The 27,107-nt window shown below is 32.0% G+C and overlaps 3 protein-coding genes across 4 annotated transcripts; all 3 read left to right on the forward strand.

Moving 5' to 3' along the window:
* Positions 1–991: 991 nt before the first annotated feature.
* On the forward strand, positions 992–10,742 carry LOC145311833 (alpha/beta hydrolase domain-containing protein 17B). Of its 2 annotated transcripts, XR_013876803.1 has the most exons (10): positions 992–1,298; positions 2,159–2,262; positions 2,618–2,674; positions 3,036–3,166; positions 3,616–3,764; positions 4,289–4,383; positions 5,440–5,500; positions 5,865–5,936; positions 6,239–7,429; positions 8,255–8,652. XR_013876803.1 is itself a non-coding variant. In XM_080150832.1 (9 exons), exons 1-9 carry the CDS (start codon positions 1,179–1,181, stop codon positions 6,320–6,322), a joined length of 873 nt encoding a protein of 290 aa, XP_080006958.1. In that variant the 5' UTR covers positions 992–1,178; the 3' UTR covers positions 6,323–10,742. The 2 variants fall into 2 exon arrangements, 1 of the variants encoding a protein (XP_080006958.1); XM_080150832.1 differs by having other exon boundaries at positions 6,239–10,742.
* LOC145311834 (uncharacterized) lies at positions 6,491–8,652 on the forward strand. Its single transcript, XM_080150833.1, has 2 exons — positions 6,491–7,420; positions 8,242–8,652. The coding sequence occupies exon 1, from the start codon at positions 6,491–6,493 to the stop codon at positions 7,067–7,069; it is 579 nt and encodes a 192-aa protein (XP_080006959.1). The 3' UTR covers positions 7,070–7,420; positions 8,242–8,652.
* A 2,063-nt stretch (positions 10,743–12,805) lies between the features above and the next one.
* LOC145311835 (uncharacterized) lies at positions 12,806–14,455 on the forward strand. The gene is made up of 3 exons (XM_080150834.1): positions 12,806–12,973; positions 13,402–13,539; positions 13,901–14,455. The coding sequence occupies exons 1-3, from the start codon at positions 12,923–12,925 to the stop codon at positions 14,045–14,047; spliced, it is 336 nt and encodes a 111-aa protein (XP_080006960.1). The 5' UTR covers positions 12,806–12,922; the 3' UTR covers positions 14,048–14,455.
* The last annotated feature ends 12,652 nt before the right edge of the window (positions 14,456–27,107 follow it).

The following is a 27,107-nucleotide window of genomic DNA, read 5'->3' on the forward strand; positions in this document are numbered from 1 at the left end:
TCCCAGCCAGAAAGTAGCATCACTATCGCGCTACTATAGCGCACGATATCGTGTAGCAATCGAGCACGAGTTCTTACGATATCGCTAAATAGTCGTCCAATGCAAATCGACGATATGTTACGATAAATGGTCGAAAAGGTACTTAGAGCTGCGCGATACACCTACGAAATCGCAGGTGATATCGTAAAGATCGCGCGCGATATCGTACTAAAATCGTAAATAAAAAGTTCATTAAAAAATCAATTTAACATCATGTAGTTTTCTGTAAGGAAAGGCTAGGTAAATCAGTAACATTCATTCATAACATTATACACAAATTGTACTTTGCATACAGAAAGAGAGAGAAAGAGAGGGTGTTTATCTTTGTATTTCCTCTGAAATTATAAGGCTGATTTTCAATCTGTTTCCATTATAATTATAATAGTGAGAGAGTTAGATTTTCTTACTGAATTTTTCTTATTTTAATTGCTATTTAGACATTTTTGTACACTTGCTGTGGTTTAAAATGAGAATGTTTAAAAACAATTTTTTTTTCAATAAAAGACAATTAACACATTATGATATTTTGTTATACCAGTTTTTAATTTATTTTGTTTGATAACAGAAAGATTTTAATTGTCTATACAAAGTAATGTGAATACCTAGTGGCCAATTTATAAACTATATTTCTCACACAATGATTTTGAAAATGTTGGTTGTGTGTCTGTTTGTAAGTGTGTGTTGACAAACACAAAATGCGAGATACATACGATTGTCACGATTTTTACTACAAATTCGAATTAATCCCTATAAAATCGTAAATTCGATTTTTGCGATAATATAGTAAATATCTCCTTACGATTTTCCTTACGACGTTTCTGGCTGGGTTACGGTTTAAAAACATATTTTTTTACTTAAAAGAATTAAATACTTTATTTTACTACATTCCCAATTATTACTTTAATTAAATCATCATACGTGACATATATATTAAACCTATTTGTTATTTTTCAGAATCAAACGTTTCCAAAAAGTAAAATAATCTTAATAACAAGTGAACATATGTGATTAGGATGTAAACGTTTTAAAATGGATCTAATGTGACATTCGATCTGACAATGTTTTGAATTATAAATTCCAATTTGTTTTGTATCATTCTGTTGAGTGAAAAAAGACATTGATTATCCTGTTTGCATGACATGAGCGGTATGGGTTTGAGTTTAAGCGAGATATGTTGTCTGTTTTGCTGTCCACCCTTCCCCAGCAAAATTGCTGCCAAACTTGCATTCCTCCCTCCTGATCCAACATACACATTCGAGGTAAGTTCAATTTTGTCTTATTCAAGAAGTATCACTTACATTTACAGTAGTAAGGTTTTATTGCTTGCTTAAGATCTCGCTAAACATCAACTCGATTAAGATCTCCGATTAACACGTCTATTTTTCTGCCCTAATGCTCTACTCTCATTCACTAAGTTCTATATGATCCGCTTGTGGTCTAGAAGGCGAAAGTAAAATATTTATGACAATAACCCATTTTTACGTCATATCAAAGACGTTAAAAATCATGGTACCTACTTGCTTTGTACGGCACAGGACATTAAAACATTAGTAGGGGGAAAGCCTTGGCCCCAAACAGGCGCAACTCATTACCATGCACAGTTAAGATCTCCAGACAAAGATCGTGCAATCAAAGGTATGGTTGTATGCTATTTACTGTACTACGGGTATGAGGTGAAGGACCTAGAGTCTAGCATTGAGTTGACAAGTTGATTGTTCAGTCCAACTTACACATACGACATTATCATACATTATACAAGATTTAAACACTTCTTCGGCATAAGGAGCTTGGATGTAGTTAACTCAGAGATGGAGGTGGCATTAAACTGGTAACCAGTTTCACAAATACGTTTTCTCATACGTTGGAATTAAAACTTTAGAAATTATTATTAAAACTGCATTGGTTGGTAAAACTTTTCCTTCAATAACTTTAATAATCTTTATTAAAAAAATGTGTATGTTAATTGGGTAATTCATCAATTTATCGTCCATTCTTCTATCACTTTCGATTCCTCAGTATTATATATAACTTAGTAAAAACTGCTCACCTTCTATAACTTGTCCCTTATTTTCAAATAAAATGTGTTTCAATTATCTTGAGTTTGGTTATATTATTTTAGGATGAGGATGAATCTCGTGACAAACAGAAATTAGTTCTCAGTGATAAAGCTGAATGGCAATACTCAGACAGAGAGAAAGAAAACCTAGAAGTTTTTTACACAAGGTATAATTCTTTTAAAGCTTATTTCAAAAAATATTTTAAATTATGAAATTGGTGTAATTTTTTTCAAATAATAATAAGAATAAGAAATTTTTTACCTACTCAAAGACACTCTAATTTAAAGAAAAAGGCCTTTCTGAGGTTGGTAATTATTTGGTACAAAAATAAGATGATTTGATGTTTGGATTTTTAAGCTCATGGACGATTTTTATCATTGTTTTAATATTTACTATAAGCTTTTTATGTTAAAAAAGTCATTTCTCAAGAACTTTAATAAATGGTAATGTCTTATCTTTATTTGAGTGGCATATATAGCCCAAAATTATCTTAACCCTTTGTTTATTTTTATTTGTTTCAGGACAAATAGAGGAAATAGGATATCATGTATGTTTGTTAAATGTTCACAAAATGCTAGGTTTGTACTTTTTTCATCAATTTTTAAAGTAAGCAAATGAATTTATTTGTTTTTATCATTTATGATGTTCATGATTATGTTGTAAACCAATCAATTTTATAGAATAATATTGCGGCTTCTCTAGGACTGTATTTTTTCTTTATTGCGTCACTAACCTACAACTATGACGCATTTACCCCTTAATCTTTTTTGCACAAGTTTACACATTCACACAATATCTTAGGTTTATTCCAACAAACTTTGATTTAAGATTTTTTGTATTAAATTACTATATAGGTATATATGTATGTTGGTCCTTTAATTATTGTTAAAAAATACAGAAAAAAATTTTCATTTAAAGGTGTATACATAAATATTTTAGGTTCACAATCCTCCATTCGCATGGAAATGCTGTGGATCTTGGGCAGATGTCCAGTTTTTATCTTAGCCTTGGTACCAAGATAAATTGTAACATATTCAGCTATGATTATAGTGGGTATGGCGTATCTACAGGTATGTTTTGTCCATATCAAACAGACTGAATTATTTTGTTTTTATTACAAGATTAGGTTTCTTCCAGAAATTGTATATTTTTAATGTTTTCTAAGAGCACTTAACCCTCACCTATCCCTTATTTTTAAGATAAAAATTATTATTTTGCCTTCTATACCTTGCGGTCCCCTAACCTTGTATACCGAGCACCCCATATGACATATCCATAAGTTATTAGCAAATAAACAAAAAATCCGCACCCCCCCCCCCCCCTACCTCTCCATTTTCAATTTATTTCAAAAATAGGATGGGAGCCAGTGCCTAACTAGCCCTTAAATATACAAGAATATTATATTGAAAGATTAACCTAATGAATTATTGCTCAATTCTTTATGTCTGCAAAAAAGTTTGTTTTCTTCAAAGTACTTAGGTTATAAATGAATTTCTTTTATCAACATTTTTGTGTCTAGGTAAGCCAAGTGAGAAGAATCTATACGCAGATATAGAGGCCGCCTGGCACGTACTGCGGACAAGACTAGGCGTCGCTCCGGAGAATATCATTCTCTATGGACAGAGTATTGGCACAGTACCTACAGTTGATCTTGCCAGCAAATACCAGGTACAAAGTGATTCCATTGTTGTTCATCATCTTAATTACAAATGGTCATAATTGGCAAACATTGACATTTGTAACGTTCCATAAATAATCTTTTGAAGTTTTTTCATCTGATTTTTTCCCAAGCCTTTTGATTTTTTTACATCATTATGAAAGAAGATCTTTTGGCATTTCCGATATTAATTTGGGTTTGAATTTAAGTTCTTTACGAATAAAAATATATTACTTTCAATAAAGGGCGATGAAGGGGGGGGGGGCGGATGTGACAGTTTTGGAAATCAATGCAAAGGAACTTGGAACTGTGGGGGAAAAAATCGTTGGTGGAACTACATTTTTTTTTAAATCACACCAGATATAACGGTTTTTGGCGGCAGACACAGTCAAAGCCGCTGTTCTTTGAGGTTGTATCTCTTTCTTATCTCATTTGTGTTGATTTCAAAAAGTGTCACAACCAACCTCCCCCTTTACACTTTAATCATACAGGTATAAATATTGTTCATTGTATAACTATCTTAATATGTATTTAGGTTGGCGCAGTAATCCTGCACTCCCCGCTGATGTCTGGTATGAGAGTTGCTTTCCCAAACGCCAAAAGAACTTGGTGCATTGATGCATTTCCCAGGTAACTTTATACTTTTTCCAGGGATCTTAATGGATTAGACAATGGAATATAAGAATATTAAAAATAAACAGAGTATATTGAAAGTATTAGTTGATATTGGTTTGAACCACCCACCAAGATTTGATGACAATACCCAACTTTTAGACTAACAAACTAGAGAACATGTCTATAAAATAAATAAATCATTGGTAACTATTTTGTATTTACATTCTAATAACTCCTCCCTGCATTAGTTATCACAAACTTTAGGTTTTATGCGTCAGAGATGAGGATAAGTATTTTTAAAATTAGGTTCCTAAAATAATATAAAGATTATATTATTGGTAGATACTTGAAAATTATATGATATTAAACAGTACCTATTTAGAATTTCTATAAAAAAAGACGTATGTTGGATATTTTTTCCAATTGAAACGGATTTTATACGTTAATATCTGTATGTTTGTACATGTGTTTTATATTTCAGATTACCTATTCCTTTGCCCTCATTTTGTACATGTTATAAAATACTTAACATGATCTTGAAAATATTTAATCCATACCTAGTACCTAAATAAAAATAAAAACGCCATACCAACCGTTAAAACTTTTGTTTGTTGCAAGATATATATGAAAATACAAGAGGCTACGCCTATATCATATAGGGGATTGAAGGAAGTAAATCAAATACCTTAAAATCATCCATGAAGCAAAGTAAAGCTTCCCCATATAAAGAACACAATTGGTATATTGATTAGTGAAGTCTTAAAGTCTTTGCTATATTATATCTGAGGCTAAATCACTGTTATATTTTCTATATTTATAAACGCCAGGGTTCTTTATGTTCTTATATGGGCTTTTATTTATGTTCACCCCCACCCCAATTGCAATTAATAAATTTATCCTATGCTTATATTAAAATCATGAGTGGACAATTTTGGTCACTAAAGGTTTACAGTCCAATGTCCCCGCCAATGTCCCCTTAAAAAGCGATAGATGTTCACTTTCCAAATACTATGAAAATTAGATGTTGTATATATGTATTGTATATTGTATTGTATAATTTTTATTTTTCAGTATCGACAAAATTCCTCGAGTAACTTCCCCAGTTCTTGTCATACATGGTACAGAAGATGAGGTAAGTAATCTTACATTCACACTAGGTATCAAGAAGGTAAAACGTAGAACTGAAAGCGTAATTGGTTTTACTTGAAAGTCACGTGTTTATGTGAGCTCACGTTTAAAATCGTTTGGCCAGATATCCGTCTTCACCCAAGAACAGATCATAAAAAAAAACATGTTACGTAGTACTCAAACATTTCTGGGAAACCATTTTCTTCTTATTTATTGTTTATTATAGTCCGAACACAAAAGCATCTTTCAAAAAGTACTGATTCCACAAATTATCTATAAAATATGCCCAACGAAAATAATCTTAAAAATTATGGGCATTAGCTGTAAATATTAAGAAGGTATTTGTTAATAAAATAAAAATAATTTAGGTGATTGATTTTTCACATGGGTTGGCAATATATGAGCGTTGCCCAAGAGCAGTTGATCCACTCTGGGTTGAGGTAACCTTTTTTAATTCATAAAAATAAAATAAATTGATAATCCCAAATATTATATTTTTAAATGATTGTCGAAAGAGCTATGATTGTAGCATTGCAGTGAATTGGTTAGGTTTTTTTGGGAATAGAGGGTGAAAGGCTTTTTTTTCTTTAGCCAGTTCTCTTATTTTGCTTGACTGACCAATAATTAAAATCTTCCCATGACCAATACATAGCTTCCATTTAAAATTAACAACCATTTTATTACCTTACGAGATATTTAATAACATTTTATATCTTTAAAAATGTAACAAGTATGTGTTTAGGGTGCCGGTCACAATGATGTAGAATTGTACAATCAATATTTGGAGAGACTGAAAACCTTTGTATCCCACGAGCTAACCAACTGACACAAACTTAAGAAAAAAAGTCGGAGCAGCGCAAGTGTCGGCTCCGCCGCTCCGGTCGCCTCCCGACTCAAGGCCCCGTCCGCCACCTTAAATCTCTCAACTTCGTCGACCGCCACGACGCCCCTCTCCTCCTCCGAATCATCTGTAAATGCGGCGGCTGCAGCCGCAATGGGTGGCCGCCACCATCGTCTTCCCCATGATCCGGCGGACGCCGAGCTATTAGAGGCGGACCCGCTCTGTGATTTACAACATCCGCCAAAGTCGTCTACACCAATTACGCGGCCAATTGCGGCTGTCCTGTCTGATCCTATCGCTGACCGCCAGCTACGCAAGACTATTAAACATATTGAAAATTGTTCTTTGACAGTCAATTCAAACAAACAGCAATCGTTGCAGAACCTTATTCCGCCAGCCCCGCCACCACCAACACAGCTGCCGCCGGGCGTATTGAGCGGCGGTGGAGGTTCTGTTCGCAGTAGTTCCAGCCGCCATAGCTCGCCATGTTTGCGCACCACATCATCCACAACACACAACAACAACAACCATACAACTGTGGGTAGTCAAGCGTCTGGCATACCACCGCCGGCTGTGCTTGTTGCCAGCCGTCTTAGTTCTCCAGAGAGCAACAGTCAGGCCAGCAGCAACGCGGCCGCTAGATCTGGCCGCCAAAAGCTGACTAGCTCGCGGTCAACAAGTAGCAGTTCTGACTGCTACCGTGCACACGACATGTCAGAAAAGCTGTTGTAGCACCGGCCCCCTTCGGCTCAACACTCGTCAACAACAATGAGGCGACGACAACAGCAAAAGCAGCGGTCATCACCGTTGACGAACAGCAGCAGCCTTAGTGTTGGCAGCAGTAGCAGTGGCGGCGGCGAAGACAGACACTCTAACTGCTGCCGATGTTGCTGTACAAAATACGGCGGCGGCACCATTTGTCAACGCAAAAAAATGCGCGAACAACACCAACAGCTGATGGGAACGCCAACTTTCCAAAAATGCGGGAAATACTGTGGATCTGACGGCGGCAGCATCGCCACTAGTGTCAGCTCTTGTAGTCAAGAGAACAGGGTGGAACAGGGATGACATCATCCCAGGGAGGTTGTACAGGTGTAGCAACTATTCTTAACTTATGCATACTTTAATGATTCATAATCACATAATATCTTGAAATAGTTGTTCATTGTACATTAATTTTCAATTCTAACATATAAATATTTATTTAAAACTATCCACACTTTTTCAGAACAGATTATTTAAAATTTTCTTGTGTTTTTTGAAACAAAAGCTCAAAAACAAAAGTTTATAACTGTTACATGATAAAAATAATATAATAATACTAAGTAAATTAGCTAGAATTTTTTAATAACTAAATTGTTAATTGTTTGTACTTATAATGTATACCTATAAATTATTAAAATAAATTAGGAATATATTTAAAGAGACAAATTAAAGTGAAAAATAAGTGATAATACATTGTCTTAATAAAATTTAAAAAGTATATAAATACTTTCACATTAGATAGTCAATTTTACAAAATGTATTTTTCAGCGATAGAAATTAGATTTTAAAAATTAACAATCACAACTCAATACTATGCAAACAATCAAATTGCAGAAAAATAACGAAATATTTGTTACCACAAGAGGACTATTCATTTTTAAGGGGTTGAGCCTTTGGGTACTTTTAACAATGGTCCCATATTTTTGGAATCTTTGTTTTTATGCCTAGTTTTTTACCTTTTGTTCGTGAATTGGTCCTCTTTATTTAGTTCAATGTTCACATTAATGTTCTCTAGCTATTTTAATCATTCCTTTTCTTAATTTTTCTACTTTTATCATTTTGTAAATGTGTTTTTTTTCCTCTTAGTATTTTTAATTATTTGATGTTGCTTCACTTTATGTGAACCTCCCTGTGTTCAGCCCTGTCTCCAAGCATATGAGTGAAACTGTGGAATGTAAACACCCCACTATAAGACAAATATTATATGCATGTGTTATAAAAATGTGTGCCTAATCCCCTCATATAAAGATTGCTCCATAATCTACCAAACAAACAAAGAAAGCTGCTCTAACAATTATCAATAAATCCGCATCATCTTACTACACACCCAAGACTAATAAAACAGATATAGTGAAAATTTGATTTTTTTGTAATAAAAAAATCTTACTTTTGTAACATGATTTTTAGTATATATAGTCAACCCCTTTATTTGTATTAGCAACGATTATCATTTTTGTTTATAATTTTATCTATAATGGTACAAAGAATTATTTAATTTTCTAGCTTTTGTTATGTTCATTGCTTTTTTTTCAAAGATCTTTTTATATTTATGATTATTTCGTTTAATTTAGCTTTATTTAACATTCAAATTCAATCCTATATCTAACCCAAATTTATGTTATTATCAACCATTTATTATTAAGTAGGTAAATTTTATCAACCATAATTAAGTTAAAATAGAGACATTTTGAAGACAACCCATTTTATTTTAGGTATTTTCATTAATATTACACTCAATTAAAGATGAGGTTGATTTCTAGGTAATAAATACAAACAGGAGAGGGGATTTTGATTTGGTTGAATAAAACAAATAACAGTGCTCCATTATATTTCCTAAGTTTTTTTATTAGGTAAATTATTTTATTATTGACAAGTCTATAGTTTTACTATATGATGCGTTTTAGCTCAGTTCTAGAATCTAGTAGTAGCCCTTTGTATGATTGATTTTTTTTTGTTTTAATTATTTTAAATTATGCATATGTATTAAATATCCATTCATTCATTCGGGTTCTTAAATCTTATAAAAGATATAAATAATAAATAAATTACAATTAGTAGTTGTTATAGTTTTTAAGTGTACATTAAAGTTAAAGAAATTGTAACTATTTTTTGTAAAAGACTAGAATTAGTAACTTGAATGTTTCCATGTTTTGTTAGTCCAATATGATGATATGAAATAGCAGATTTTATCGAGTCTAACCTTTAATTTTCATAAATAGTGATTAATAAAATTAAAAACCAATACTACCATTTCAATCCTTAAAGATTAACATAGCTTCAACATAAACATAAACCAAATGATGATGACAGTTTTTACGTAATATTACATTTTTAGCAAAACAGTTTTTTATTAATTCACAACATGTAAAGTATTTAAATTTCTTATACCAAAAACTAAGCCTAACGTAGAATTTTTGAATATCTTCCCTATTTAAAAGAAAATTTACGAAGTAGAAAATGAATAAAATTTTGACAAAATGTTTTATACTTTCTAGATACGAGAATAAATGTTTTTGTATAGATAACTATTATTAGATATATCTTCTTACCATTACAATTAGTCTTGTATATAAACCATTCAAATATAACAACACTCTGGCAGGGATTTTTCATCTCAAGAAAATCTATTTTAACTTTAACCTTCTTTACCAGGGATCAACAGCCTTGCGTCAGCCGTTTGGTTTCTTTGAAATTTTGTTAGAAAAGAGTGATAGTCATATTTAGGTCAGGTTTAGACTTCATACTGATTTTAAAATTGTGAAAGGTCGATTACCCTGAGGCTAACAGCCCTGTTATTTACCATTTGTTAGAAAAAAAGATTTTCTTACGATGAACTAACCCTCTCCGCGCCGGTAACAAGATATTTGTTCTATTTAGAAAAAAATGAAATTGAGAGTAAATTTAGAATCAAATGATTAAAATTTTATATGAAGTCCTAGATTCATAATTCAACTAATTATTATAATAATCATTACTTCATAGTAATGATTTCTGTTTAAAAAATCTGGTTTATTGTATACATAAAGAAACATGCTCATTAAAGAGAATTTGTACTTTAATGGTTGTCCTTAATATTTATTTTCTTCGTGTTTAAAATTCAAATGCTTACACAAAAAATCTTTGAAAACGTCTTGTTAAGCATTTGATTAAAGTACAGGATTAATGTTGAATTATCATAGCCAACACAAAAAAATTAAAGTCCGTCAAATTAAATGGAATATTTAGTAACGAGATTTATGGCTATGATAATGTTTTAAAATGATTGTGATGTATTTCAGCATATATCTTATATTTTGTACCCCGCTATAACTGATACTATCCTCCCTGTCTTTTTCACAGGTTTACACATACAAAATTTTTCTACATTGGCTGACTTTAAAAAGGATTTAAGGAAAAATGTTTCAAAATTTTGAGTATCACACGACAAGAATTTACCTAGATTTTAGAAGAAAATTAAATTTTGCAAAGTCAGTTACTGTAAGTCAATTTTAATTTTGTTGTATACCTGTATTTTCTAAAGATAACCAAACCACACTGTCACATTTTTTAATTCTCTGTATGGAATGTATGAATAATAATATATTAATATTTTCATTGTTAGAACCTCACAAGGACCAAAAATAAATAAACCAGAATTTAATTCTTTAAGTTTTTAAAATGTCAAAAGGTATTCTACAATTCTCTTATGTAAGTCTGTTCGCTATTGAATTTTTAATAGTTATTTATTGCATCGTGTTATAAACAGTTTCCACTAATATTAAGATAAAAAATATTTATTTTAGTTTTGTTGCCCTGGCAAACAAAATTGGTATGAATTTAAAATGTTTATTTTATTATTCGTAGAAAATTGTCCTCGAGACGATACAGTACATGATTTTCAGTATGACTGAGAACCTGTTGTAATCCAGCTGATATTTATCTTTTCGAAGCCATGCTACAAATATAATTCAAGATATTTCGCCATATAACTTAGTTTTTTTCTAGAAATACTCCATGGGATAAATAGACGATTAGAGAGTAGCTGCGCTACTAAAATTGATAAATATAATATTAACTAGGCAATTATGGCTATCAAACATTGCGCCATACATTTGCGTCGCGCATCTTGCTGGTTCCAGCGTCGTTTAACTTGTGCATCATTTTTTACTATTTTTATGAAAATATTTTGAAGGAAATATATAAAATTCGTGAATCTTTTAGACATACGACGATAAATTGATTCGCATTGTACAACTTTTATAGACAAAAAATTACCCTTTCTGAACATTATCATTTTTGGCGAATACGTTTGAATACTGCTGGTTTCTCCAATCAAGATTTAACAAAGTTCCCAATATTTTAAGCCAACAAATTAGTGAGCGTGTTAATAAAACTTTACAAAGTATAATTTTATTTACAGTCCAATTCCCCCCCCCCCCCTGGGAAAAGTCTCTAAACTTTGCGATTAATAATATTGTACATCCGAAAAAAGCAAAAAAATCTTAATGTAACAATATTAAAAGGAAATATTTGACCCTGAGGCAGAATATAAATAGAAATATTTGTACAATGTTACGGACGCTAGAACCCGCATATTGTTAAGGAATCACCATATACTGATACTGATTTATTAGTATAGTGTTACAAAAGACGCTAGAACCCGTATTTTGTCGAGAAATCACAATCTACAGACCCTGGATTCGTGTGTGACAAAAGACACTAGAACCCGTGTATTGTTAAGAAATCACCTTCTACTGATAATGATTATTATGGTGTTACAAAAGACGCTAGAACCAGTAGGTATATTGTTAAGAAATCACCGCCCACATAAAAAAATGGTGAGTACTTTTTATAATGTGACTCATTTTCAGGGCTATATATGTTTTCTTTTATGGTTTTGACGTGCGTCACGGGTAAAGAAAGAGGAGATGTCTTGGCATATAAAGAGGCGCCCTACATAATCCGGCAAATGTTGAAAAATGATTTATTTTATTCCGAGGCGAGTGCATTGCATTTTTTATTAATGTATTTTAAACTTGAACAAAGTGTTTGATATGATTAAATAATTTTCTCTAAGTTAATGAGAGTGGATTTCTTTTTTTAAATAAACAAATTAAAATCCACTAGAAACTGAACTAGTTGCTTTATCAAAAAACAGGAAATTGTTATATTTCTCAGGGGTTAAAGGAGCCTTTACAAAATAGACTAAAACCTTAACCTGCTCTTGCGACAAGAACTAAACTTTCCATGTTTATGTTATCTTATTGGACTGAACATGCTTACATAGAGAAATATTTTTAATTTTAGCTTGAAAAAATAATTTTTTTTTTGGGAGGTTGGTGGTACCCACCCCAAAATTGTTATAAATCTTTCCGGGACCTGTAAAGGAGAACCATGTCGGTTCAGCGGTTAGCAAGATCCTTCGGTACAGACAAACATTCTGTTACTTTATCATAAGAACTAGCGGCTACGCCCCCCAACCCCATTATTTATAATAGTTTTTTAAAAATTGTCTAGGGGAAATTTCATTTGGGAGAGTGGTGGTACCCTCCCCCAAGATAGTTATAAACCTTCTCAGGACTACAACCCTGTAAAAGAGAACCATGTCGTTTCAGCGGTGAGCAAGATCCTTCGGTACAGACAAACATTCTGTTACTTTATTATAAGGATGTATATAAAAATATTTGTGTATATTTGTAAATATTTATCCCTTGTGGAAGTGTTATTATGTAAAGTTCTAGAAACTAAGAAGACGGAAGGATATATAATATGCAACAAAAACATTAAGATTCACTCCAGTACAAATCAAGCTTATCTGAACAAAACAGATAGATTCTGATAATGAAGAAGGTGGTTAAGTCTGGAGTTTTTGATCCAAGAGCTTATAAAAATGTAAGTTTAATTATTTTTTTATATTTAGTAGTAAGCATGATATTTCAATAATTCTCTTGAAGATAAAATCCTTTAATTTGTATGTGTGTGTGTGTGTGTGTGTGATAAGTCATGTAACAGCAAAAAATACTTGTGTGTGTTTGTTTTTGTAGAAGTGTATTCGCAAGAACTAAAAATTGTTCATCGTGTTACTAGCAGCTTCGCTCATAGAATACTTTCAATTTTAGTTTGTTTGTTTTTTAAGGGGGGTGGATTTTTTTTTATAGTTACCTCTTTCCAAAATGGTTACCATAACGGCTCTGGAAAATATATTTTCAATTTAAAATGACTCTATCTTTCTAGAATGATATACAGTAGTCAAAAAAGAAGGAATCTTAGTATTATGGGCCCTTGAAAAAACATTTAACATAAAATGACTTTTTATATAGAATGACCCAGACTGGGCCAAGAAGAGGAAACCTGAGTACATGGGCCCTGGAAAATACATTTACACGCGAGAGTACACGGAAGACGACAATCCTAATAGATTCTGCAGACAGGATATTGTGGCTCAATACAGAGAAAGGGTGAGATCATTATTCACATTTTAAATTCAACCTTATTAGGCCACCCATCACAAGGAGACAATTAAAGTCCCTCAACAGATTATGACGTCATACGATAGAATAGCCAATGAGAGGCCAGTATACACTGTAATTAATCAATGGCAGAATTTATGCTGGCCTCTCATTGGTTATTTTATCGTATGACATCATAATCTGTTGAAGGACTTTAATCATCTTCCCCATCACAATATCGTCATTGAACTGTTAATGGTACTACCCTCCAAATTTTATAAACTCGTTCATCTATTAGTTAGCTGAGTAAGAGTTTATTTTACTTTTTAGTTTTGTAAATATTAAAAACATAAATTTCTAAAATTTGCAGCAAAAATCTGAGAGCCAGGGATCAAAGCCAGTGGAAGAAAATGAGGAACTGGAACCTGTGATCCAGGTGCCCATCAACATTGAGAGGAAGAAGATCGACATCTGGCCCAAGAGGGTCAGGTCTGATATTACTATCATGTTCAGATAAATTTCTACTCAAAAAATCTTTAGAAATTTGATTAAATTTTTAAAATTGGCAAATAAAGTCAATGAAAGAAACAATCTAATGACATTTAAAAACTTACTTTTGTCAACAAATTTTTTTTATTTGATTTGATTTAAAAACAATTATTTTTTTTTTTCGTAGTCCTATGCTTAAGTTTCTATTTTTTTGTACATTTGCTTTGTTAATCTTGATTTGTAACCAAAAAATTCTGCTTTTAATTTTTTTTGATGTAATGCTCTACATATATTAATTTGTATAAAAATGTAATATTTCTTATCAGTATTAAACAGTCAGAAATGTAACTTTGTGATATTTGTAACAGATCATTATTCAAAATTTATACATGTTTTTTTTACGTAATTTAGCAAATAAATGCAACTTAAAAATTTACACAATTTGTTCTTTTGTTTACTTACAAAAATACTAAACAAGTCTTAAATATTGGTCAATTACAGATATATTCATTTGTCTATTTCGAAAGCAGCTGGACTGAAATGTCAATTTAAGACTTTTTATTTGAGATAAAAAGTGAGATAGAATTTTATATTCTGGGTTTAAATGCTGGGATTTGTCTGTCTATTAGTAATTGACATATCTAATTGTCTATTTCGAAAGCAGCTGGATTGAAAGGTTGATTTGAGACTTGTTATCTAATTTTAAAAAAAAAGTAGACGTTTATATTCTTGGTTTAATCTAATGAAGTCACTAGTAATTTAGTTGTAAAGAAAAGCAATCGTTTTATATATTTGCTATTATTAAATTAAATAATTTGTAGCAAGAGCAGGGATATTAAGGGATAAGACAATGGACGATAAATTTATGTATATCCCTATAATGATATACAAAATTACCCCTTCTGTAGAAGAAAATTATTGTTGGACAATTTTGTACAACCCAATAAAGATTTAATATAAGTCATTAAAGTAAATATTCTATTTTTGCAAAGTTGTAAATATTTGTAGGAGCTTTTGGTTAAATTTTGAGTAAAATATTTACTTCAAATTGATTAACATTGGAATAAGATAAGTTAAAGTGTCAACAGATTTGTTAAATGATGTTATGTAATATGTTTTCTACCAGGATCGATGGCAAAATTGATTTATAGATTAGAGTCACAGTTATAAATAAGTTTTAGATAGAGAATAATGTCCCAACATTTTGCTTTTACAATGGGCAATTATATAGCATACTTTGTTAAAAAAAAGCAACAAGCTAACAGTATTCTAAATTGAAACTGTAAACTATAAGTATTATCATAGTCTCTAAATATTTCTCTACTCTAACACTCTTGAATTGGTCTAACATATTTGTATTGAATATAATAATGTGTATCTATTAATAGTGTCTAAATAATACTCTATTCTAACACTCTAGTATTGGTCTAACATATTTGTATTGAATATAATAATGTGTATCTATTATTAGTGTCTAAATATTACTCTATTCTAACACTCTATTATTGGTCTAACATATTTGTATTGAATATAATAATGTGTATCTATTATTAGTGTCTAAATATTACTCTATTCTAACACTCTATTATTGGTCTAACATATTTGTATTGAATATAATAATGTGTATCTATTAATAGTCTCTAAATATTACTCTATTCTAACACTCTATTATTGGTCTAACATATTTGTATTGAATATAATAATGTGTATCTATTAGTACTCTCTAGTATATACATACATATATTATGGACAATATGAGCGGGGAACGGAAACAGCAAGGAAAATTTTAATGGTCCTTTTTTAACAAACCTAGCTTAGATTTTTAAATTTCATCTGTTTAATACTTTTAAATATTTATTTGGCTTAATATCTGTATGCCCCTCATAAACCCAAATAAAGTTGTTCAAATAAGATTAAGAGTTTAGGTAAATCTTAGAATTTGCACAAAAATCAAGAAGGGAAGGGACATTGAAATATGAATTGTTCATAAATTGTAACCAAGTTTCATAAAGATTTTTTCTTCTTCATTGGTTTAAAAATTTGTACTATAAATTAATTCCTGATCAAACAAGAAGTGTCCAAACTTTTCAACTAATATTTCTCATATATATATTCCTTTATAATCATGATTTGAATGTACATTAATGTATTGTCCATTGACTTATTCCTTTAGATATGCAAATGAAAACTAAGTAATTCGAAGACAATCTTTATTATTAAAAGCTTTTTTGATTGAATGAAAACACAATTATTGAAAAAAAATATTTAAAATATTGAGAGTTTTAGCTGCTTGAAAGCCACACCCCTATCAGCAAATATTTCAAAATAGTAACATGTCTCATTTAAATTCAGAAAAATGTAAAAGTAGCTAATTAATAATGCATAAACATTAAACAAAGATTATGCAATAAGGAAAATTGGTAAATTGAGCCATCAAAAATTCAAATAAATGCATAGTTTCATCTTCTTATTTTTAGTTTCTATGGTAAAGTATGTATATGAAAAATTTCTTCCAATAAAATTACACTAATGGTTAATAGGAATTGTCAGGAATAAAGAATAATGAAATAAAATAAAAAAAATCGTTTTTATTGACATCAAAACTTTTTAGGCAAATAATTTTTTGTTTGCACAATCTTTATCCTATGCAATTTTCCTCCTTAACAATGCAGGAGTTAATCATTTTTTTAAAGTCTTTAGTATCATAATGTTGTCAACCTTATTTTGATTTCTATTAATATTTCCTTTATTCCTGATATTTGAAAGTGTAGCATATTGTGTCAGTTTTGTGTCTAATTGTCCAGAAGTAAATAGGTTTATACATTCACTCTTAATATATTATATTTATCAGGGATATAGGAATTTTGAAATAGGCGTTTTTTGAGGTCACCCAATAAGATTTGTTTTTGATAAATCAGGGACAATTAAAGATATACCAATTCAACACTCAAAAAATAGTTTGAATTTTAGCACTAAAGACTTTATCAAAACTTTTCTGATATTTCGATTGGCATTGGCCTATCCTTATATTCCTGATATTAAACATTATACACATGTAATGGTATTATTATATTTATTATGTTACTACAAATATTCATCTTTTTATGCTTTATTGAATTTTAAGTTAGAAATCTAGACTTTTAAATAAATTCATCTGTGTTTTTATTCATTATTACATATTATTTCTTTATTTTCGTCAACACAACCGCGACAATTGTTATTTTATATAATTGATTAATCTTTCATAATATTTGCCTCCATAAATACCTTCGCGGCTTTGAACATACTCGACCTTATATTAGCGATTATATTTTGATCCTTTAGGGGGGGGGGGGGGTGACGTCGACCCACTTTACTTTATATATTTTTTTTAAAGTAAACAAATTTTTGGAGGGATAACTTTTTTCTAGGGGCGATTTTTCTAGAGAGCTTGGTTTGTATCCTCCCCAAAGTAGTCATAAACCTTCCCTGGACCTATGAGAAGCTATCCTGTAAGGGAAAACTATATCGGTTCCACGGTTAGCGAGATCCTTCGATATATACAGACACAAATTTACCTTGTTATATGGTTAAATTGCTTTATCTATTTTTTATTTCAATGCTGCGATACTCATTGACAAAATTGTTCTTGATAAAATGTTTCAAATACAAAATAAATAAATATATTGAGAAGCTATGCTTTGTGAAGAGGAAAAAGCCAACCAAACAAACACATTCTACATACATTTGATGTTAAACTGTTTGATTAAGCAATGACGGGACATTTTTGTTTGTAATTAGAAAAATAAACTTCCAGAATTATTCTCAATGACTTGGCAACTTTTGTGAGTTCATCGTATTCATGCATTTTATTCTTATTATGCTACACGATTGAGTTGGAAAAAGAGTTTATTTCTTACAGGTTTAAAATTTACTTATTTTATTTTTACTAAATTAGCGGCTACGCCCCTAGAGGCCTCTAGATTGGGAAGATGGGGAGGGGGATAATTCGAACCTCCACTTTTATTCTCAAACGACCAAGCCAATATTGCTTGATTCACTTCTGCAAGAGATGCGATTGATAATGAAGATTTTTTTCTTTGATTTTATATGAAGCAGCAGTAGTTACTAATTTTTAAAATTGTCTCAACCATGACACTTTGGTTGAGTATGACTTCCGAATTAGCGGGAAGTTCTCGAGATCTGTTGGCGAACATACAAACCCCCAATACCAGGAACCATCAAGTTTCAACAGCAGGTTTGAATATAGATTTATTGATGAAATTATTTCAAAGTCCTGAAATTACAAAATCAATTAGTTCATAATTCCAGTTATTTATAACCACGTAATCTTAATTGCTTTTTAAAAATCATTTTTCTCTACAGTTAAGAATCTTTGGAAACTTTGGCTTAAAAGGAAAATTATTTGGTTTAATAAATCATTGTTAAATGCAAAAATAAAGGCACATAAAAAATTACTAAAACATATATTAATCATAATTAAGTTTCATGCTTAGCTGGCTAAAGCCTTTTTTAAAACTACATATAATCGTCCTATACACCATTCTTCTTAATAAAATTAACAAATTCTACCTGAAGTTCTTATGGTTTCAAATCCCTGGTATACTAGGGTCGTTCACACACTATGAGACCAATGATAGGCCCAATTTTGTTCTCCGAAATCTTCACACACTCATATCTCATTCAAAAGTAAGAAACGTGGGCGCATATAAACAATCCATGCCGCGTCTATTACTGAAGGAAAGTCAAACAAGACGACATTTGCGCTTAGTTTTAGGATAATGATAAGGAATTAATTTCGAACTTGATAAACACAAAGCTTCCTCGAAAAGAGGTTAAGACACACCCCCCGTTTGAAAGTCAAATTAACTTCCTTAACGAGATTCAAGGTTTTTTTTTGCGCTGAGCGCTAGCAACATTTCTCACTAAACTCAACTCACCATAATCACATGAGAATGGCCACACCCCGAAAACGTGACAATTTTGCTCCTAACTCAATGAAACCCCGTGAATGCATACACAATATTATACTTCTCACTAGGACTCATAATACCTCACATTTTAGGATAGAAGGATGGGGATTGGTTTGTACCATACAACATTCCATGCACATGACAATCACAAGATCACATACACAAATCCTAAAATAGATAATCCTATTAATCATGATGTTGTAAATATAACAACTTATACTAAATAATAATCATTTCATAATCAATAGGTAATAAATCATTATTAATAAATCAATAAGTACCTACGAAATCAGGTTGAAATGTAAACAATAATGGTAAAATAAAACGAAATAAATCTTAGACAAGAAAATTAAGATTTATAGGTACTTAAAATTAAATTTGTTAAGCATCAAAAAGAGTAGTAAGAAAAAATATTTCAAAATCCTTGGGCAGAAAGTTTTTCAAACTTAATGAATAAGAACTGTACTATCTTAATCAACAATAAAACTTTTTAATACTTAAAGAATAGCAAATAATAATATTATCGTTAGAATTTTCATCGAAATTATGAAAAAAATACCAATTTTTCTTTGTAAAAAAATATGAGACTTTAAATATGAATTTTCAATCATTCCTTGATCTGAATAAAATGTTTTACTTGATTGAAATTCATATGCAATTTAAAAAAATCTGCTAAAAAAATACTTGATTTTTTCTTAGAATAATATCGAATCACGCAACCTCGACACATTTATTCCTTTTTGGTAAACTTTTCAGGTAAGTTTTATAATGAATTGTACTTTTGAAAAGAAATTAAACTCAATAAAATTAAATTTGAGCATATGAAATAGAATAAAAATTAATCGCATTTCGGTTGATTCTTATTTTAGGCATAAAATAGGCATATGAAAATGTGGCTTTTTTCTAAAAAAAAATGTTCTCAATTTTCATAAAATAAGAATCAATTATTGATCATAATTTTTTTTAATAACCGCTTTTATTTTAATATCTGCGATAAAAATGAAGGAAAGGTTAATTTAAAATATGCATAGTTTATCTTAAATTAATTCTGTGATATTCATATAAATAATAATCAATATTTTAATAATATCATACATCGTGTTCATTATTATAAATGCTTATCTCATAGAAAATAGAGTTTATATTTAAACATGAACGAAAATATATGTACCTAGGAAAATAATTGCTATAAAATACTTCTCAAGGTTTAAAATTGCCCTGTCCGAAATCGCTAGGTACATATATTACTACGAATCTCTGCTCTCGGAATGAAGAAAAATCTTTACGCGTGGATTATTAGGAATCCTTGCCTCCGGAGTGAACGAAAAACCTTTATTTGCTTACAAAATAAAACAAATATCTTGATTTTTTGCGATAATCTTTTTAAAATAATAATCAGAAATATTTTAAACATTATCATAATAATTTTACATGTTGTGTTCTTTACTTTAATGCATTATCTCATATGAGAATCTGAGAAATAACATTTTTTTTTAAGCAAACGTGAACCATGAAAAAAATACCTCGAAAAATAATTTTAAAAAATCTATTTTTCTCAATCTAAAAAAAATCTGCAAAAATCATTTGGTAGTTAATACACACAACTTTTGCTTTTCGAAGTCATACTTAAAGAAACAAAATCTTTTAAAATCTGCTTTAAAAGTCTAAACAATTTTGTAGAATTTTTGTGCTTAAATATGAACAATAAAATTAGTTGAATAATGAATACTTATTCTTTACAGAACCCTTTTAGGTTCCCTTCACAAGCTTAATATATAACTTGTATTATTTTTTCTTTAAAGGATCATTTTCACACATAAATAGTTTATGTTGTAAATTAGATTTGTGGGTTGGTAGACTTTCAATAACTTTCTGGCGGCAACACCCGCCATATTGCAGGCCCTTTACCCTGTGTCGGGCGGCCAGCTTGGCAGCAGCCAGGTCGATTCTTGATTCACAACAGCACCAACCTCTATATCAGAACCGGCTGCAACACAACCAATTTCAGCATCATCATTGTGAACGGCTACAGCCTCACCTGCCGTAGCAATGTTATCAACAGCTACGGCAGTATCTTTAACATCAGATTTGACTGCAACACAAACAACAGCGTCAACTGCAGAAATAACAGGTTTCTCAATAACAGCATCACAAGCAGAACCAACAGGTTCATCACTAACAGCTACGGCAGACCCAACCAGTTCATTATCAACAGCTACGGCAGTACCAACCGGCTCATTATCAACAGCTACGGCAGTACCAACCGGTTCATTATCAACAGCTACGGCAGTACCAACCGGCTCATTATCAACAGCTACGGCAGTACCAACCGGTTCATTATCAACAGCTACGGCAGTACCAACCGGCTCATTATCAACAGCTACGGCAGTACCAACCGGTTCATTATCAACAGCTACGGCAGTACCAACCGGCTCATTATCAACAGCTACGGCAGTACCAACCGGTTCATTATCAACAAATACGGCAGTACCAATCGGCTCATTATCAACAGCTACGGCAGTACCAACCGGCTCATTATCAACAGCTACGACAGAACCAACCGGCCACGCACTCTCATCAACAGTTACGGCAGCTTTATACGCAGATTTCTGCTGACCAGCTCCATAGTCAGCACTTGTACAGATAAAACCACTACCAAAAATGGTTCGCCACAACATAGACTGGCCCACTTTCTGGTAGGTTGATGGAAACACGTCAGGATGTGTATTTCCAATGATGATATCTAAGCCTCCACTAATATATGTAAATCTTTCTGGCGGCATCTTAAATATTTCGGCGGCGGTTTCCGGATGGACCGAGCGCATCTCGTTGCCACCTCCGAGGTTAGGCATAACAGCTGCCTCAAATTCTCTCAAGTTACCATCCCTGTCCTTCAGATAGAACACCACATTGCGGCAGGATGATTCACTACCGTCAGCAACAGAAATGTTTGTATATCTGCCGGTAGATTTCAGCTTCAACTTGCTGGACAACTTCTCAGACACAAGTGATAGATTTGCACCAGAATCAAACCTGACGGCGGCATGGCAGGCGCCGCCGCCAGGTGCTACAACTGGAACTATTTGCAGCAGGAAGGTACATGTGCTAGGCGCAGAACTTGATTTGTAGACTGTATTCACACTAGCACTAGCCTCATGCAACATACGACTATGATAACTGTCGTAATAATTGGTGCCACAGACACCAAGCTTATCCGAGTTAGATGAACGACGTTCCATCTCTCTAAGCCTTCGGTACATATCACGTACTTCTTGGCGCAACTCCATGGAAATTTTAAGCACTCCCATGTCCATCCTCACCTTCTCAACGACATCGAGGTTCCTGGCGACAGTGCTCGACCTCACGTCGTCTGAATCATTGTCAAGCCAGTGCAGAATTTTCGTACACTGTTCCAACGACGCATAAACTTTATCTGCAACAGTTTTCTGTTTACTAGCTTCATCCAAATCACGCTTGAACTTGCGCATCTCACTAGTCTCCACGGCAGATTTTAGACTTTTTATTAGGTCAGATTGGTCCTTGACCTCACTAAAAATGTCACGAATTGATTTTAAATTCACATTTTCACATGAACTAAAACTTTGGCAGGCTTTTAGATTTTCATAAAACACTTTTATCTGTTCGTCAAACACCTCTAGCCTTTCATTGCCAATAGCGATAGCTCGCTCAATTTTCTGCTTTTTAGTGAGCACCATATTGATTCACTAGGTAATTATTTCACAGAAAAATTGTCAATGTTTTTTGCATCAATACACTATATGCTATTGATTTATTGAAGAATGCTAACGCCTATTCTTCAGATTCTTTGAAGAATGCTAATGCCTATTCTTCAGAACCATTTGAAGTTGCTTGTGCAGCTCCTTCAACCATCAGGTTATTTGAAATTTGCTAATGCCTAAACTTCAACCTTCACTTCTTTGAAATTCGCTTGTGCAGCTCCTTCAAACTCCAATCATTTGAAATTTGCTAACGCCTAAACTTCAAGTCCTTTGAAATTGTCTCAACCATGACACTTTGGTTGAGTATGACTTCCGAATTAGCGGGAAGTTCTCGAGATCTGTTGGCGAACATACAAACCCCCAATACCAGGAACCATCAAGTTTCAACAGCAGGTTTGAATATAGATTTATTGATGAAATTATTTCAAAGTCCTGAAATTACAAAATCAATTAGTTCATAATTCCAGTTATTTATAACCACGTAATCTTAATTGCTTTTTAAAAATCATTTTTCTCTACAGTTAAGAATCTTTGGAAACTTTGGCTTAAAAGGAAAATTATTTGGTTTAATAAATCATTGTTAAATGCAAAAATAAAGGCACATAAAAAATTACTAAAACATATATTAATCATAATTAAGTTTCATGCTTAGCTGGCTAAAGCCTTTTTTAAAACTACATATAATCGTCCTATACACCATTCTTCTTAATAAAATTAACAAATTCTACCTGAAGTTCTTATGGTTTCAAATCCCTGGTATACTAGGGTCGTTCACACACTATGAGACCAATGATAGGCCCAATTTTGTTCTCCGAAATCTTCACACACTCATATCTCATTCAAAAGTAAGAAACGTGGGCGCATATAAACAATCCATGCCGCGTCTATTACTGAAGGAAAGTCAAACAAGACGACATTTGCGCTTAGTTTTAGGATAATGATAAGGAATTAATTTCGAACTTGATAAACACAAAGCTTCCTCGAAAAGAGGTTAAGACAAAAATGTTATGGTTGAGATAGATTTATAACTGTTAAGAGTGCTCCACTTTTATGTCTAGTTTTAAAAAGAAAATGTAAAAAATTAAATTATTTTTTTCTAATGCGGTTTTATTTAAAAAGGTTCAGCGGTTAGCGCGATATTTTGTTAAAAGATATCAACACAATTTCACAAATTACAGGTATTTAATTTCTCACAAAATATAAAAAAGTCCACCACGGTGGGGGTATGATTACTCCTCTTGCAGATTTAAAGATTTTACCATGAAGAGTCCATAGGGACATTGGATTCTAGGATATTAAAGATTATAAATATATTTGCTATAAACAAGGGCGACGACGAAATTTTATTTCGAGGGTGCTTGAAGCGGCAATTATTTGTGGTCCCTGCTATAAGTGTTTATTTATATTATACTAGCGGATGCGGCTCTAGCATCTAGGGGATCTATATTCGAAGGACTATGAAAGGGTAGAAAAATAGTCTAAAACCATAAAGCCCAGACTTATCTATTAAGACTAAAATAGCATAAAACCATCTCAGGACCAATAAGAAGCTTCACTGTAAAGGAGAACCATATCGGTTCAGCGGTTAGCGAGATCCTTTGCTACAGTCAAAAAAGCTTACTACTTTATATAAGAGGATAATAAAAATTGAAGCAAAGGGCACGAAGAAACTACTAGAAAAGTCCTTTTTGTGTTAAAGGAGGTGGGGAGAGGTTTTTAACGCCCACCCCCCATGTCAACGCCCGTAGGTACAAATGGTGTCTATTGTACGGACATTCATTAAATGAGAGTTAACAAAATGATATTGAACAATATTTCCGCGTAGTTAACTTTATGTTTACACTTTTGGGGGGGATGGATATTAATGATGCTCCTTACTTTCACTTATAGGATCATTTGATATATATATGTATATATATGTAGTAGCGGCTACGCCCCTAGCATATAGGGGCTCCGTATTCGAAAGGACAGAGAATGGCCAGAATATAGCTTAAACCCATTCCAAGGCTTAAATCTAGGTGCGCTTAATTTTTTTAGGGGCGATTTTTCTAGGGATGTTTGTGGTAACCTCTCCAAAAATAGTTCTGAACCTTCCCAGGACCTATGAGAAGATACATTGTAAAGGACAACCATATCGGTTCTGCGGTTACCAAACAGATACGCTTCTTAGGGAACTTAAATTTTTTTATTTAGGGGCGATTTCTCATAGCAAGGTGGAAGTACCCTCCCCCAGAATATGTATAAACCTTCCCTAGCACTATAAGAAGCTTCGCTTGAAAGAAGAACCATATCGGTTCTGAAGTTAGCGAGATTCTTCAGGCAGAGAAATACAAAGACACTTTCGAATGAGGATAATTTTTAGTTAAAGAAGCTGCTTGATTATCTTCTCAGTAGCAAACAAATAATAAAAAGCTTCCTTGAAAATGTAATACTTTTGAGCATAAAATATTGATGATGCAAAAGCAAAGCTTCTATACAGCTCCTATTCTGATAGTCAGACTGAGTTTTATCATTTAAAGGTGGGTAATGAATACATAAATATATCAGAATTTTTGTTAGACAACAATGCCAGTTCTTATAATGTCTGGAGTAAGTCTTTGTGATTCACCGTTTGACTACCAGCTGCTTTAAAAGTTAATTAATGCATATTTTTCTTGACGATTAGCCTAATATTTAATAAAATCAACCTGTTTCTTATTACCTTGTAGATTTTTTTCTGTCCGCTTTGCGGATTTTTCATCACTATCCTATAAAACGGTCAGTAGTAGGCTGCCAAATCCACTTTATTTGACGAAGATATTGCTCAAATATTATGGGAGTAATAAGCGTTTTAAAAATAAGTTTGTATTTGTAGATAAGTAATAACAGACCGACTGACCAACCAAAAAAATGAAGAGAATTTTATACAATTTAGATGTAAAAATGCCCCAGTTTATCATATTTTCAATGTCCACCCACAGACTTTTAAAAAATATGTTTGTAATGGCAAAAACTGATTGATTAACTTTTGTCATGTTGTTTTTCCTATTCAAAATATAAACAAGGATGATAACATACATAAGTAGGGAAGCGCAAATCATGAAATAGACAAAGGGGTAAAGTAAGTTATAGAGCAGATGTGCAGTTGTCGTTATAAAGGAAAGAAAAATATGAAAAAAACTCGAAGAAAATCATGAAACCTTTTTGAAAAAGATTTATGTCTTTAAAGCATGACCAACAAACAGACGGAAATCGTCATAGAAATCGTCACTGAAAATTTCAGCTGTCTATCTTCAATAGCAACCGAAAATGGAAGGGGTCGGGGGACTTTAAACTGTAAATTATATTGGTAACCAATTTTTTAAAACCACGTTATGTTATTCGTTGGCTCGAGAACTTTAATAGAATTTTGTGAGGTTGTTCTTATAATGTTCAAACTGTTCAAACAATTTATCATCCTTTTCCTTTTCCCTTATAATCCCGCCTCTTGGCGCCCTTTTCATTTAATTTAAACCGCCAAACTTTGGCGCCATTTTCATTCAATTTAACCGCCAAACTTGAAATGACCGCATGATGCTTGTGCGCTAACCTCACTTCCATACCATGAGCGCAATATATAAACTCGTATATTTCTTTGACTCTACCAATCACTATCTTTAGCTTGGATGTATAACATTTATCAAATTTGTATAATTGTTAAATTATTACCTTATTACAGAGAATTTTATTTAGTGATTTCAACGATTTTAATCACTGGTTTATGTTCTTTGAAATACGGCAATTGCTGGCTTTTCAAATCTTTAAAAAGTAACAGATAATTATAGTTGTGTAATAGTTATATCAACATTCTACACTTAGAAATAGTATTATATAAGGTAGTGTCTCTATAGTCATGGTTTTATAATGTACATGACTAGAGTAGACATTGCTTTATTATAAACCATCTACACTATATATTCTATAGGTAATGTAGTGTCGCTATAGTCATGGTTATGTAATATACATGACTAGAGTAGACATTGCTTTATTATCAACTTTCTACACTACATATTCTATATAACTATAGAAAGGTAGTGTCTCTATAGTCATGGTTTTATAATGTACATGACTAGAGTAGACATTACTTTATTATAAACCATCTACACTATATATTCTATAGATAATGTAGTGTCGCTATAGATAGTCATGGTTATATAATATACAGACTAACAGTTTACCTATTCCTTTATTCCTGATTAACAGTTTACCTATTCCTTTATCCCTGATTAACAGTTTACTTATTCATTTATCCCTGATAAACAATTTTTCTATTCCTTTATTCCTGATTAATACGCTACCTATTCCTTTATCCCTGAAAAACAGTTTACCTATTCCTTTATCCCTGATAAATACTTAA

This window comes from Acartia tonsa, chromosome 2, assembly GCF_053477335.1.
Source record: "Acartia tonsa isolate MP-2025a chromosome 2, ASM5347733v1, whole genome shotgun sequence".
Classification (NCBI taxonomy): Eukaryota; Metazoa; Arthropoda; class Copepoda; order Calanoida; family Acartiidae; genus Acartia; species Acartia tonsa.

Bases quoted from the DNA above. Each gene is read 5' to 3' on its own strand.
- LOC145311835 (XM_080150834.1), top strand. From the start codon at position 12,923: ATGAAGAAGGTGGTTAAGTCTGGAGTTTTTGATCCAAGAGCTTATAAA. The intron at 12,974-13,401 runs GTAAGTTTAATT...CTTTTTATATAG, and splicing joins ATCCAAGAGCTTATAAAAAT to AATGACCCAGACTGGGCCAA. The intron at 13,540-13,900 runs GTGAGATCATTA...TAAAATTTGCAG, and splicing joins TGGCTCAATACAGAGAAAGG to CAAAAATCTGAGAGCCAGGG.
- LOC145311834 (XM_080150833.1), top strand. From the start codon at position 6,491: ATGGGTGGCCGCCACCATCGTCTTCCCCATGATCCGGCGGACGCCGAG.
- LOC145311833 (XM_080150832.1), top strand. From the start codon at position 1,179: ATGAGCGGTATGGGTTTGAGTTTAAGCGAGATATGTTGTCTGTTTTGC. The intron at 2,675-3,035 runs GTTTGTACTTTT...TAAATATTTTAG, and splicing joins AAATGTTCACAAAATGCTAG to GTTCACAATCCTCCATTCGC. The intron at 3,167-3,615 runs GTATGTTTTGTC...TTTTGTGTCTAG, and splicing joins TGGGTATGGCGTATCTACAG to GTAAGCCAAGTGAGAAGAAT.